The 14445-nt window shown below is 43.2% G+C and overlaps 1 protein-coding gene across 3 annotated transcripts in view; it reads right to left on the reverse strand.

Annotated features, from left to right (window-relative positions):
• L3MBTL3 (l(3)mbt-like 3 (Drosophila)) overlaps positions 1-14445 on the reverse strand; it is a 232181-nt gene that overhangs the window by 123979 nt on the left and 93757 nt on the right. For all 3 annotated transcript variants that reach the window (XM_019520294.1, XM_019520296.1, XM_019520295.1), the window contains exons 8-11: positions 13808-13912; positions 10223-10358; positions 6230-6321; positions 5529-5680 (exon numbers count right to left, since the gene is read on the reverse strand). In XM_019520294.1, coding sequence (XP_019375839.1) covers positions 5529-5680; positions 6230-6321; positions 10223-10358; positions 13808-13912 — 485 coding nt within the window. The remainder of the gene's footprint in view (positions 1-5528; positions 5681-6229; positions 6322-10222; positions 10359-13807; positions 13913-14445) is intronic.

A 14445-nucleotide genomic window follows, 5' to 3' on the forward strand; every position in this document is an offset into this window, starting at 1 on the left:
GGGGGGACCAGAAGGGTTTGGGAGAGACCTTGTTTCCCCTAGCGCCCCCTGGCATAACAAGAAATAACGGCCACAAGTTGTTGGAGAGTAGGTTTAGATTAGACATCCGTAAGAACTACTTCACTGTCAGGGTGCCTAGGATCTGGAACCAACTTCCAAGGGAAGTGGTGCTGGCTCCTACCCTGAGGGTCTTTAAGAGGAGGCTTGATGCCTACCTAGCTGGGATCATTTGAGCCCAGTTTTTTCTCCTGCCCAGGCAGGGGGTCAGACTTGAAGATCTTTAAGGTCCCTTCCAATCCTACTTCTATGATTCTATGAATCTTGGTATCGAGAGCAAAGATACCAAACACCCATGCAGAAGATGGTTTCAGACTTACTTTTTTGCTAGTATTAAGCTGTTTGGGGGTGGGGAGGGCACAATTAATATTCTTCTGTTTTTTCTCCATTCTCTTCCTAGTTCCAGGCCAGTCTTCCATAAATGTATGGAGAAGGCAGGGCAACCTGATGCAGGTTTTCATATTTATTTTATGGATTTTTTTTTCCATTCATCTCTAAGACATTTACATACTTCACAAAATTTCAGGCTTCGGTCTCCTTCCCATAAATATATCCCAGCATCATCACCCCTAAACTTTTCTATTCAGGCAGGAAAATTTTTCATTAAAATTTACACAGGGGAACAAGATTCCCTGCAGATTCTGATAAAACCTTACAGGATTAGCCTTAAAAGTGCTAAGACACTATTTTTCCATACTACTCAACTAGTCAGCTAGTGAACTGAATTTGTCTGAGTACTGTGTTACCCATTCAATGACGTCAATGACATAAAAGAATATCTCAAACTTTAGAGAGGTGCCATTTTAGTTATTATTTCAATCTAAATAAATAAAGTGGGTTTTTTCAGTCACTTGCTATTTCTTCAGTACCAAAAAATTTCCAAGAAATTACCATTAGTCCTTTTACTATTTGAGCCCTAATTCCATATGGTTATATAACCTGTGAATATGACCCATGACTCAGTGTTCTGAATTCTTACAGTTTACTGAAACACCTGCTTCACATTATCTCAGTAATTTAATTCTTTTACAGTTTCTCTGTCCTAGGCGTCTACAACACTGATTTTTAACCAAGGTACTGCAGCATGCTGGAGTGCCATGAGATCCTTTTAAGGAAGCTGCAGTGTGCTGTCCAATGCGAGCACTGTGTGATGTGCAGACACCTACAAATTATTCACAAGAAAAATCAAGGGATTTCAAATAAGAATCCATCATGGTCAAGCATTCTGACCTACAGTAGTCTTTCTGAGCTGCTTGCAACAGAAAAATTGCTCTATTATTTTTCCATAGCCAAGAAATGAATGAAAGCTAAAAGCTGGCATTTTCCAAGGGATGCCTTGGGTCTAAAAAGATTGAGAACCACTGGTCTACAATCATGGACTCCTTGGGTGTTCTGTAATTGGTTCAATCCATTCTACCCTGGATAGGTTCTTACACTAAACTGATCATTGTGGAATCTGAATGTCTCATCAAGCACAGATGCAAAGAATCTCGTATACCTTTTATTTTCAGGTAACAAGCAGTTCCTTATTTTTCTGCCTTACAAATAATATATTTCAGTCCTAAATCACAATACTAATAGATTCTCGGAGTAAAGTGTAAACTCAAAGTTGAGGATGAAACTTATTATTAGATATATTAAGACATGCAATGCTTTAATCAGTTTTAGATAATATTAAAATTATGGAGGTTTATCTGGATAGAGCTCCAAGGTTATCACACAGACTTTACTACAGTTTGGATTAAAATAAAAAGCAATTAAGCATATTTTGTTATTAGTGTATGTCCTTTTCCTGGCTAACTGTAGTAGTAGTAGGTATAGAAAAAACAAATCTGCATGTTGTAAATCAAAAACTGAACTATGGAAGAACTCTGTAGGCTGCACTGGTAATAAAGTTAGAGTTGACAAAGCCAGTGCATAATTCATTTTCACATCTGCTCATCCTTCATGTCCCTAACACATTCCATACCATAACCACTGCAGAGCATAAATGCAACAAACCAGGAAAGTTCACTCCAGCTCCACAAAAATATTTAAGCAACTTACTCCTGTTAACCTGCCTATCTCCTACTGAAATCAACCCAAGTTAAGCACTGTGACAAGGGGCCGTCATAAAGCCGGTCACTGAGTCAGCCTGCCCACCTGTCTAAAGCAGCCTGCCCTGTCTTGCCTGCCACAACTTGATCTATACAAAAAAGCATGTAATAATGCGGGAGGCTGATGCCTGATGCCAAAGGTGTTATATACAGCTCCGGACCTCTCCTTATACTGTGTCCCATTGTCACAGGGCGGGGACCTAGGAGTGGCCGTGAACTCTCCTAGTGCCCCCTACCGTGCCAAGTTGGTATAAATGCACCCTCATTCTCGCCCGCCACGTCTTTGATGGTATTAATGTTATGGGAGGCTGCCTTATCAACCCCTTAGACATGGTACCCCTGATGTATCCTGGTCAGTGCCCCGTCTCAGCTGACCCCGTGCACTGAAGCCTTAAGGGCTACATGTGGCTCCTACCACCCCTAATACCACACCCCAAGCCTCTCAGATGTACCGGTCATTGTCTTGTCAAAATCCCTTGCCGCACCCTCACAGCGCCCCCTTGCTTGCCTACTATTGCCCGCGCCCTTGCAGACGCCCTTTGGGCTCGTCTCAATCGCCCACCCTGGGGCCTTTCTCCGTGCTCCCCGCGGACGCTCTCCGGCCTTTGTCGCGGCTGCGCCCTCACCGAGGCTCTCTCTCTCTCAGTTCTGCCCGCACTGGGGCCCTGCCTCACGATCAGGGCTCAGGTGGCCGTAGCTGTGCCTGGCCCCCAAATTCCCCTCTTGGGGCTTCTAGTCCTGTGCACCCTCCCTGGGGCTTCTAGTCCTGTGCACCCTCCCTGGGGCTTCTCGCCGGTGCCCACTCTGGTGCTCCTCACAACTGGGGCTCAGGTGGCCATAGCCATGCCTGGTCCCCAATGCACTGTGCCCCTTCTCACGGCGGGGGTCAGTGCACCCCCTCCTCAGGTCTACAACCCACACTGAGGCTCAGGTGGCCGTAGCCATGCCTGGCCCCCAGACCCGCCTTCTCGGGTCTTACACCCCACTGGGGCTCCTCGCCTGCACCCACACTGGGGCTTTTCCCGCACAACACTGCCCCACTGCGGCCAGGGTCAATACCCCCAAAACGGGGCGCCCTCTCCAGTGCCAGGAACTCCCACGCTACTGGGGAGCTCCTATGAGGCCTCCTCCAACCCCTACAGCCTCACCCGGTCCTCCAGTGTAACAACAAAGCAAAACCATAAGCCAACTGGCTACAACTCAAGAACTAAGCCTCCTGGCAAAATGTGAACTCTAAGCCCTCTGGCTAATCATCAATCAAATCCCCTACCCAGGCTTTCTCCTCCCAGTATCCTCGAACCAAAGCTGTTCAGGCCATCAAGCTGTTCTAGGCTGCACCCTCCAGCAGAGTTCCTTCTCCCTGGGATGTTAGCGGGGAACTGCCTCTCCTTGGCCTCAGCCTAGGCTGTTTATATAGGCCAGGCCCTTCCCCCTTTCGGTCAGCTGACCGAACTGCGGTTGCCCCAGCAACTGGCACCTGTACCTTGCCCTAGGAGCAGGCACTTCAGTGCCCTGCAACACAACTCCCCCCTTAAGTTCATAACCCACTAGGAGCAGGGCACACCCATGCTTCGCAGATGGCATCCAAAGTAACAACTACACTCAGGCCTTCTCATACATGCCTGGACCTCTGCACTCTTTCTAGTGCCTCCACTCATTTAGGGTCTGCATCACTGAACTGTTGGGGCCAGCCTCTGTGCAGTCCTTTGGATCACACAGACACTACTCTACGCACCCCTGTGCAGCCCTTCAATGCCGCCTATAAGGATCCTACTCTGTACCATCATGCACAGCCCTTCAGGCTGCCCCTGCGGGCCCTGCTCTGTGTAGCCTACTACCCACTCTATGCCCCCTCACTGGGGCCAGCACTCCACCTCCTCACTACAGTCACTCTTCCACCCCCTTGCTGGAGCCACTACTTGGTCTGCCTTCACTAAGGCCTCAGGGTCTTACACCCCATGGGACTCAGGTGTCCGCAGATGTGCCTGGCCTCCTTCCTATCCCTACTGGTGGGTTACCCACCAGGTTGTGGGAACTGAGGATATAAGACACCCTATACTCACCTTTCACTAGGGAGGCAACTGATGTGGCATTTTCTGAGGACCATCCCACAACGAGCAGCCCCACCACACTATCCGTCCCTAGCAGGATGTAGTTTTAGGTCATGCCCCAGGACCAAGAACTTCCTGCCATCCCCACAGTTTCTGCCCTGTACTTCCAAGATGTTATGTGAGAAGCAGCTCCAGCCGGGTGATGTTCCCCCTTCGACTGCTTGCAGCAAACTGCTGGTCCTGCTGCTCAGGGCCTGCTTTTATCTCTACCAGCTGTGCTCACTTCCCAATCAGGCAGCCTCCTGCTGGCCATGTGACTCCCCTGACTGGGAGCCATGTCGAGGCTGCTCTGCTGCCTGTTCTGACCCTTAAAGTGACAGGCACCAAAGGTGCCCTGCCAGAAGCACCTAAATATCTTTGTGGATTTGTCATTAAATTAGTAAATTAATTTTGCAAGGTACAAGAAAACACGGTTTCTTACTGTGTCAAAGCCTGAGGAACACACAACTTAGGCCCCTAACAGACATTAAAGAAAAGGTGCAATGGGATCTGATGCAAAGCCGCATCAGATCCCCTTGCACCATTTTGTCCATACTGAGGAAGACCAACCCAAGGATCCCCCTGCATCGGCAAATAGAAAGTTGGGCATCCAACTGGGGAACTGTACCATGCACTCACACAGCTGAAAGCCCCATCAGCTGATCGGAGTTTCCAGCCACAGCAATGCAAGATGTGCTTCCCTGGCTCTGAGTTATGATAAACTTAAATAACTTCTAGCCCAGGAAGCCCCAATTGGCTGATCAGGGCTCCTAGCTGCTAAGCTGCGCACCAGTCACACATTCAATTAAAGACACAATAAGAACCAGCCACAGATTTGTTGCACATATTTTGTAATGTCTTAAATGTATTGAGTGTCAGGGACCTAAAGTTCTTTCTCTGCAGCATCATGGAACCATGCTGTAACTGGTTAAGAGACAATCCTGCCCGCAATGAAAAAATCACTATGCTTAGGTAAATATTTCTCACTAGAGACAGCAATCATAATATGTCCTGCAAAATTAAAGTGAGAAAGTATTGCACACACTGCCAAAATTAGTGTCACATGTAACTAAGTACCTGTTTTGCACAATCTTTTACAAGTTGTGCACATGCAACCCAAACCTATATATTAAAACCTGGCCCTTTAAGTTTACTATGGACTTTTAATGAATTAATTCCTCTGATTATAAAATCTATGCAAAGTTACATCAAAAGCATAGGAAATGTTAGGGAAAGATATTATTTAACACATTTCTGATATGACTTTTACTGCAATGCAACATACCAGTAGTCATAACTCTCATCCCAGTTGTCAAAATGAACCAAAAAACGATTGTCCACCATGTCTGTTACCGAAGCAACACAGATGTATGTAGGATTCTTTTTGTCTACTGCTTCAAGCTTCATTCCCACTCGAAATCCCGATGGAATCACTGTCTACTCAAAGAGAGAGATTTAATTAAAGATAAATAATATGGCACACATCCAGAAACCTCCATGGCATCCACAATCAATACATTCATGTCATTTCAAGATACCAATTAACTGCCCCAATAGTGTGGCAACAGCCTAATTTGCTGACATGAAAGATTATCAAACACAGATGCAGACTCTTAAGATCATGAGTTATAAACTAAAACACTCTGAGCATGTTGCAAAATGTGTTCACTTGGGTTTTGACTCTGCCTCAGTCAAATCTCTCTCTGACAGACTGTTTCTAGTCCTACAATATTAGGTACAGGTCACTTCATACAATCATAAAAAATAAAGACATAATCTCAGAATCTCAATGTTCTTTTAATATGGTTTTTGAATATGATATATCAGAGGAATATGCTGATTATTTCATGTGGATTTTAGAGGTTTATTTTAATGAAGATTAATATTACATTAATTATTATGAGGAAACTGTCAAAAAGCTTTCTGAAATCTACTGTCACTGAAATAAAAAGGAGAACCTGCTAACAGAAAATTAGGAATACTTACTGTATTCTGATTTTCAAACAAAGATTTAGGGGCAGCTTGAGTTTTACATGTCTTTAGATATGAGGACCAGTTAAATTCTTCTTCTTTATAGCCTACAAAATGGCCACAAAAGCATGAGTCAATAAAATATACATAAGACACAATGTGTCAATTACAGGTATGTCAGTCATACTCCTTTGCAAAATTATTCCTTCAACAACTCATTTTTTTAATCTAGTGCAAAATCAACCGATATTATAATTTCAGGACCAGGAAAAATAGCTTGGAATTATTTAACTTCACAATATTAAAGACATGGTGACCTGTTTCATTACAGTATAACCCCATAAATCTGGCGTGCTCAGGACCAAGCACCCGCCAGATATTTAAAAATGCTGAATTTTTGAAAACCAAGTGGTCGATCGCAGAGCTGGGAGGCTGGGGGGGGTGGAAGGGAAGGGGGAAGGAAGTGACTGTCGGTCCTGGAGCAGTAGCTGCATGCGGCATGGCATCACAGGGTGGTGGATGGCAGCAGTAGCCGCCATGTACAAGCTTCTCCCCCCCCATATGGGGGGGGGGGGAGAGCAGCAGCTTGTCCCGGAGCAGTGCCAGATTTTTGAGAATTTGGGATTTTTGAGATCCAGATTTATGAGGTTATACTGTTTTCTTATTTAACTCCAGGTATACTCAGATTACTCTATGAAAGAATGTGATTCTATAGAAAAAGAATCTGATTCAGGATAACAACCTTAATTTATAGATGCCCTTGAAACTGGTCAAAAGAAAAGCAGGTTGGTGAAGATTTTCTATTTTTATTTAGGCGTTACCTCACTAGCAAAATCCCTGTGTCATCAGTTAGCTGAGTTTGCCTATCACCATGCGCTGTGATCTTTTCAGTAACTGATCAAATAAGATTATGACCTGTGTTTTTAACTTCTGAGCAGATGCTGATTACCTTTTTCTTGTTTTCTAGGACTCTAGGTTTTGACTATCCCTAACCTTCACATACAAGGAAGAATGATCTTGTGGTTAAGACAATGGATTGAGATCAGGTGATCTGATTTAGTTTCTCAGCTCTAACACAAATTTCCTAGGTAACTTCGGGGAAACCACACTTTTGCTTCCCAGTAGTAAAATAGGAATAATATTATCTTTCCTTCATCCTCTGTATTAGAAGTGTGAAAGATCTGTCCCATAGAGCCATATCATCTAGCCCTCAGTGCTTTCTGCAGGTCTCAGAGTGAAGAGTCAACACTGAGGTACTACCATATATCTTATTCAGATGGACTGCACTAACATATCCTTGTGGTAGGGTCCCATTCGCATGTTGCACTCCATGCAGGCTGACCCCTGTGAGAGTCTACAAATGCTTCTAGAGGTGCACCAATACATTGGTCCTATACAGGATCAGCATCGATATAAGGAAAATTGATAATATTGGCAATCAGCTTTTTTTGGCTGATGTGGCCAATAATGTCATGGATAAATGCCCCATGCATGCGTGTAGCCACAGCACAGCTTGTAGGCGGCCAAGAGCACAGACCAGCAGTGTGGAGAGAAGCTGGGTCCAGCTTGTAAGTCTACTGCGAGGGAAGAGGCAAGGCAGGAGCAGATCAAGGCCCCCACAGTGAGGGAGCAAGTGGAGCTGCGGCTGGGACAGGGGGAGGCACTGCAAAGTCAGGCCAGGGTGCAGGATGGAGCCATGAGTGGCTCGTCTGGGGGGGCGTGGGGAGGGAGGGTGGCTCAAGCCGCTGCATACACCTCGGAAGGACATGGGGGGCCTGTGCTCCCGGATCCAAGTGCAGGGTGAGGGCAGGCTGCCGCTGCAGGCTGGGCCGGGGCGGCACCAGGATCTTCCCAGGGAATGGCTGGGACAGGGCTGCACTCAGGGTAGACAGCAGTGGTGCTGGGAGGGGGGCTACAGAGAATTTTGGGGTGGCTGCAGCCCCCCCTCTCCCTGTAGCCCCTCTCCCAGAGTTGTCTGTCCCAAGCACAGCCCCAGCCCATCCCCACACTGGGAAGAGCCCGGTACCTCCCCCAGCCCCAGCAGCTTCCCTCACCCTGTTGGCTAGGGACAAGCGAGACTAGGGGGCAGCTGAACTCCAAGGATTTGGCTGACTTAGCCCAAGACTTGAAATTAAAAAAAAAAATATCAACGTTTGCCCAAAATGGGCCATGTGTTTTATAGTCATGTTCAGTGTTGGTTGCATTTAATCAACTTCATAGCTGGTTTCCATTACTGAGCACATGCTGCTTTTGGCAGTAGTTTAACAACAGAAAATGTATTTAGTGAGGTTGCCTTGTATGTGTCTGTAAGACAAGGGACTTTTTTCACCATGATGGAGGACAGAGGGGGAGGAATCTCATCTCATATGAGTAAATATAGTATTCTTTTCTAGTCAACATGCAGAAAGAACTCCCATTGATGCTAATTAGAGGCGTATATTTCACTAACTAGAAAACAGACTCTAGTATCTCATACAAGGGTGCTCAGTTCTTGGTCCCCAGGCCACATCGACCCGGTGGAGCCTGTCTGCAGGGCTCCCCATGAATCCAAAAATTGGTGGTAGGGGAGCAGTGGCAGCGTTGCCAGCACCCAGCTGCCAAATTTCCAGACCCCTGCGGACAGGTAGCATGGCCCTGCACACTAGATTGGGAACAGAGGGCCAGGGAAGCACAGTGCTGGATCTGGGTGGTACTCAGGTAGATCTAGATGCACAGGGTCTAATCTGGGCAACCCCAGGTAGGATGCAGCCAATGGACCAGCTCTGTACTACTCATCTAGCCCACAGGTCAAAAGGTTGAGCACCACTGTTTTATAATTTACCACAATCTTCTATCTTCTTATCTTTTTCCGAGTTTCTTTTCAGCCTCTTCTGGTTATCAGAACATTTTTATTACATGAATTTTCTTGTTTCTTCTTAATCATTTGTTGATGAAATGTCATTACCAATAGTGTGTGAAATTACATCATTATTAAGGCATTACGTGCATGCACACACACATACACACACACACAAAATGAAATTTCAGTGAGCAATTATGCTACATATTGCTTTAATGTATTTTAAAAGGGTTATAGCCTAGATTAAATTTAGTTTTATAATGTTAAGTTAGGTCTTTTCATTTAGTTTGGTTTGCTAACATTTGTTTATTTTGATTTATAAAACAAATGCTACATCTTTGTATAATTAGGCTTTCACAATAAAGTATCTGCCTCAGACTTTAGGGGCCAGCATTTTTTAAAGGAAAATTCTTGTTCTATTTTAGGACCTTCCATGTCACATTGTTTTCAAAGCTTCTGATTTTTTCCCACCAAATACATTGTAGCAATATGCCTGCAATCCTTGATTTATTTTCTGAAGGGAAGCTGACCTGGAGCTCCAGGTCAAGCTGTCTTTTAAAAAACAATTAGAATAATGGTTCTCACTTCTTTAAGGCTCAAGGGACTCTGCAGAAAATGTCAGCTTTTTCACTCAGTTTTTGACTACAGAAAAATAATAGAGCAATTCTGCTGTTGAAAAGAAGTCAGAAAGACTGCAACAGTCAGATTGTTTGTGACACTAAGGATTACTATTTGAAGTATCTAGGTTCATCTTGTAAATCATGTTTGCACACTTAACAGTTCTAACAGTATGTGGTGTGGGGTATGGATTTAAGACAACCCTCAAATAATCAGATTCTATGCATGGAAAATTATAAGAGAAACAAACAGGTAGGCTGCTCTTAGATTGTTATTTGCAAAACAAATCAAGGTATTTTAAATCATTTCAATAAAAATATGTTTATACAGTATTTTGGCATTTCACAATACCACTATATACAATGCAAATAAGAAAACAAACTTCCAAACTGCTGAATAAAAGAAAGCAAGATGCAATGTTAGAATATGATGACAAGATGAAGGAAAGTGTTGATGAAAAGAAAAAAATCCAGGCATTACAGAGATAGTGATAATCTATATTTAAAACTGTAAAAAATAAACAGACCTTTATATTTTGAATTAGACAATACCTTTTGGTGGGTGAAGTTTATGCCCTGTTTTTTCACACCATCCAACCGGGTGAATGTCTGAAGAATCAGCATTTACCCAGAAGTCATAGCAACCTGGGTAGCCATCAAAATGGAGTCGTATCCTGTAACCACAAACCTAAAACCACAATTAGCAAAGTAGAAACTTAATAAAAGTTCTAAGATGTCTCCTTTGTACATAACAGTTTGCTCATGATGCTATATGTTCATGGTATATCAATTTTGCTCATGTCAATAATAAAAATAAATCATCATAATAAAGGGAAGAGAAAAAGCAAAGTTGGAACTTATGCGAAAACTTTTGCTGATGAAAAGCACTAAGAGCTATTCTTATTATCATTCAAAACTGTAAGAGAAAACTTAACAATGTTAAAAGAAAACAGAAGCCTGAAAAGTATATGGAGACACTACATGCCACCATGGACACATCTACATGAGATAATTACTGTGCACTGGCCTAATAACACTGCACAGTAAAGCATCACAACATGAACCAAGCTAATAGCCTACTACACAGTATTATTAGGTTAATGTGCAGTAAGTGTCAGTAATTAACCATGTGCTGGTGCTAATGCACAGTAACTTCATATTCATAGATTGTAAGGCTGGAAGAGACCTCAGAAGATCATCAGGTCCAACCCCCTGCACCAAGCAGGAAACATAACTGGGGGTCAGGTGACCCCAGCAAGGTGACTGTCTAGTCTCCTCTTGAAGATTTCCAGGGTAGGTGATTGCATCACCTCTGCACGTTTAGTTAGTACTTTATTACGGAAGTAGTAAATTAAATGCACAGCACCTAAGACCCATTAATGACTGTGCGGAGGAGCCCAATGAGAAAGTGCAGTTCTGGGTGCAGTGAAGAAACCCTCTTTAACTGCTGCATAGAACAGCACTACTAGAACACTAGATAAAATGGGTCAGAGCCAGACAAGAAGATAAATAAGAATCATAATGTAAGAGGAAATGTGGAAGAGATCCCCAAAATCAGCATTTCTTCTCTACTGCTGAAGTTTTCTGGGAGGTTACACTTCCCCTGCTACTCCCCACACTTTCCTGACTTAAATGATCTGTACCCAGCTGTGAAAAACTTTTGCCCCAGAATATTTTCTACAATGTACCTTTCAATGTCAACAGATTAATCCAACACCTTGAAAATTTTGAGTGGCAAAAAAATCTACCAACATTAATATAGATTAATATCATTTGTCTATTTGACCATACTATTATTTTTCCTATCTAGCTGACCATAATTCAAATTGATATCATTTAACAAACTTTATAACAGAATTTGCAGTGTTTACCTTCAAAGTGTCAGTAAAGCCAGGGCATCTGGACAAATAATGCAGGTTCTGCTACCATCTGGGGCTCTGATTATACTGAACTACCGTACATGCTAACTTCAGATAAAGATAATAGACCTTTCTACAAAAGGGAAGTAATGCATGGCTGTGAAGAGGCTCAGAACATGGAGATAACTCCCACTATGAAACCATGACAAGCACAGCAGTAAAATAGAGATTGGGACAGAGAAGGCAATCAGTTCTTCTTGGTTAACACATTGGAAGAACAAAAACCACTCAATAAAATTAGAAGGTAAATAAAAAAGGGCCAATTCTGCTATTTTTGCTCATGTTATTAAATCCTAATGGGCTGATCACAGGGTAAGACACTACCCAGTACAAGCAAAGAGAGCAGAATTAAGTTTACAATGCATAACTTGCTACTAGATGGTTTTCGTGGGGCAAACAGTTAAATAAAGCACAAAAGAAATGGTTATATACCAGTATGAATAAGCATTATGTTTGGGCTAGTGTGGCCTACATACAAATGATTCTCATAGATGTCTATACTTCGCCTTGTTATGCCTAAAAATTAGGCACAGTGCCCCAGGAACTCAAAGGGTTAGGCATCTTCAAAGGTTGATTCAGGTCACCCAGCAGCTGAGCACAGAGGTGCCTAGAGGTAGCCAATAGGAAATACAAGGAGGTACAATGGTATGAGCTTCCGGCAGCTTGAGATCCAGCATGGGCAGAAAGGAGGGCCCTGCCTGAACCACACTGAGAGCAGCACTGAGTTTACTACAAAGCACAGCACCCAAAGTTTACTCTTGACATCCTGATGATAGTGGTGGTGCTCATCTTTTGCACAAAAGTTTAGTGGTCACAACATTTGCCTAGGAAATGGGAGATGTAAGTTTTAGGCCCTCCTCAAACCAGAAGTAACTCAAACTGATGTCTCTCACTTCTCAGGAGAGTGTCCTAACTACTGGATTACATAATAGGCTGAGGGGCCTCTTCCACATTTCTTTTTGAAATTGGGCCATGCTGCCACCAAGACTGCAAGAGTCATGGAGTCTGAAGGAGAGCCAGTAAGAAGGTGCACTTCTCTGCAGCCAGGTGAGGAGTGCACTCCTCTGGGAGAGAAGTCCTGGACTCTGCCCCTGCATTTGTTGCTCAAAAGATAGAAATAACCTGGCATCCAAAGGTAGGCAAGAATAAACATGGTGTTCCACATTCAGTACTGGACTCACTGCTGCCAATTTCAGTCAGGTGCCAGGTATGGTCCATGAATATCTAACAGATCAGGAACTTTGGCAAACCTTACAGCAACTTTGAGCACCGATCTGAAGAGCCATGAATATTAGCCCATAGTTAAGCACATAGAGTGCTGACAGATGTGGGGAAAAAACCAAAACAGTTCTTTACCAGAACAGGAATCACATCAGTTTGACCCAGATTGCCCAGTATTTATATAGCTTACGTGCTTCGGCGTGTGAGCTATACAGCTTCTGGGTAGTTGAGTCAAACTGATGTGATTTCTCTTCTGGGCACATGCTGCGCTTCGCACAGGGGTGCACAAAGCTGAAAGTAAAGTGATGGGGTTTTTTTTCCATGTCTGTAAGCACCCATAGATGCCTGACTTGGATTGCTTTTGCACATGGACACAAGATTAAGCAGAAATCCTGAACAAACTCATTCATGCCAAAACAAAGGTACCTAACTTTTATTTTGGGGTTACTGGATCTGAGTAGCTCTGGACCACTTTTTCTGACTTAGGCACTTAAATAGCACCAAAGTCCTGTCTAAATAATTTGGATCTTCCCCAATAAAACTACAAGAATTGGCATCTTTTATGCATTTTCTTCTTTTGATATTTTACTTTAAACATAGATTTCTCCAACACAACATAATCATAGTTATATTGTTACAATTGTATTATACAACAATATAACAACAATATTGTTATGTATGCTTACACACACTGTCTGCGCATTTATAGTAGTTCTTCATCTGGCACCCAGATACAGTTTTCACATGATTCTCTGCTATAATCTAATAGAATTCTCATTAATTAGAAGGACATTTTCTACCTGGCTTGGCATTAGGCAATTAACTGTCTTACAGCAGTACTACATCCTTCTCCAAAAATTCTGTCATTGACCACCACTGAAGACAGGATGCTAGATACAACACTTTAAACAGATCATTGTTCCAGTACTGTAATTATTGTATTCCTAAGATGCTTCTATTCTTGGCCTCAAACTTCAGTTAAAATTTGGGTACTTACCTCAGTCACTGAAAGAACACAGTACATTGACTGGTGCTCAGGATCCACTCCTTCCAACTTCATTCCTGCTTTGAATCCATTTTTGTTGTATGGGAAGGACTGATACTGGAACAGAGAACAGATTAAATACTTAAAAGAAGTACTTCCAAAGGAAGAACAAATACCTGTAAAGGACAACAAGTGTTACCGCTTGTTATTCAGGCATCTTCTCAAACTAAACATTCACTTGTAAGTCTATCTAGCTAAATGTTATGCTTTGAAAATCAAGTTATTGCAGACAGAACTTAGTGAATGGTTGAAAAAACAGTTGATACTGAAAAAGTTGAGGACTTCCGAACACCAAAAAAGGCCTTGAAGAGGAAACTCACTATAGAAAAGCAGAAAAGGTTATATTTTTCATTTTTTTCACTTGTTTTTGACTGAAATATTACAATAATTTTAAATGACTTGTTTCTCAGTCTGTTCACCAACACCTTCCTGGAGATCATCATTCATGTGATAATAAGGGGGGGAGGTGAAGCGAGTGGATGCTGCTTGCAGCAAGAGGCATGGAGGCAGCTTCCATGGTTCCTCCTGTGAGCAGCCCTATCCTGCCCCAACCCTCTTCTTCTGGCCCCTCCCCCTCCCCTTTTTCACCC

This window comes from Gavialis gangeticus, unplaced genomic scaffold (genome assembly GCF_001723915.1).
Source record: "Gavialis gangeticus isolate Ggan-Ray unplaced genomic scaffold, GavGan_comp1, whole genome shotgun sequence".
NCBI lineage: Eukaryota > Metazoa > Chordata > Crocodylia > Gavialidae > Gavialis > Gavialis gangeticus.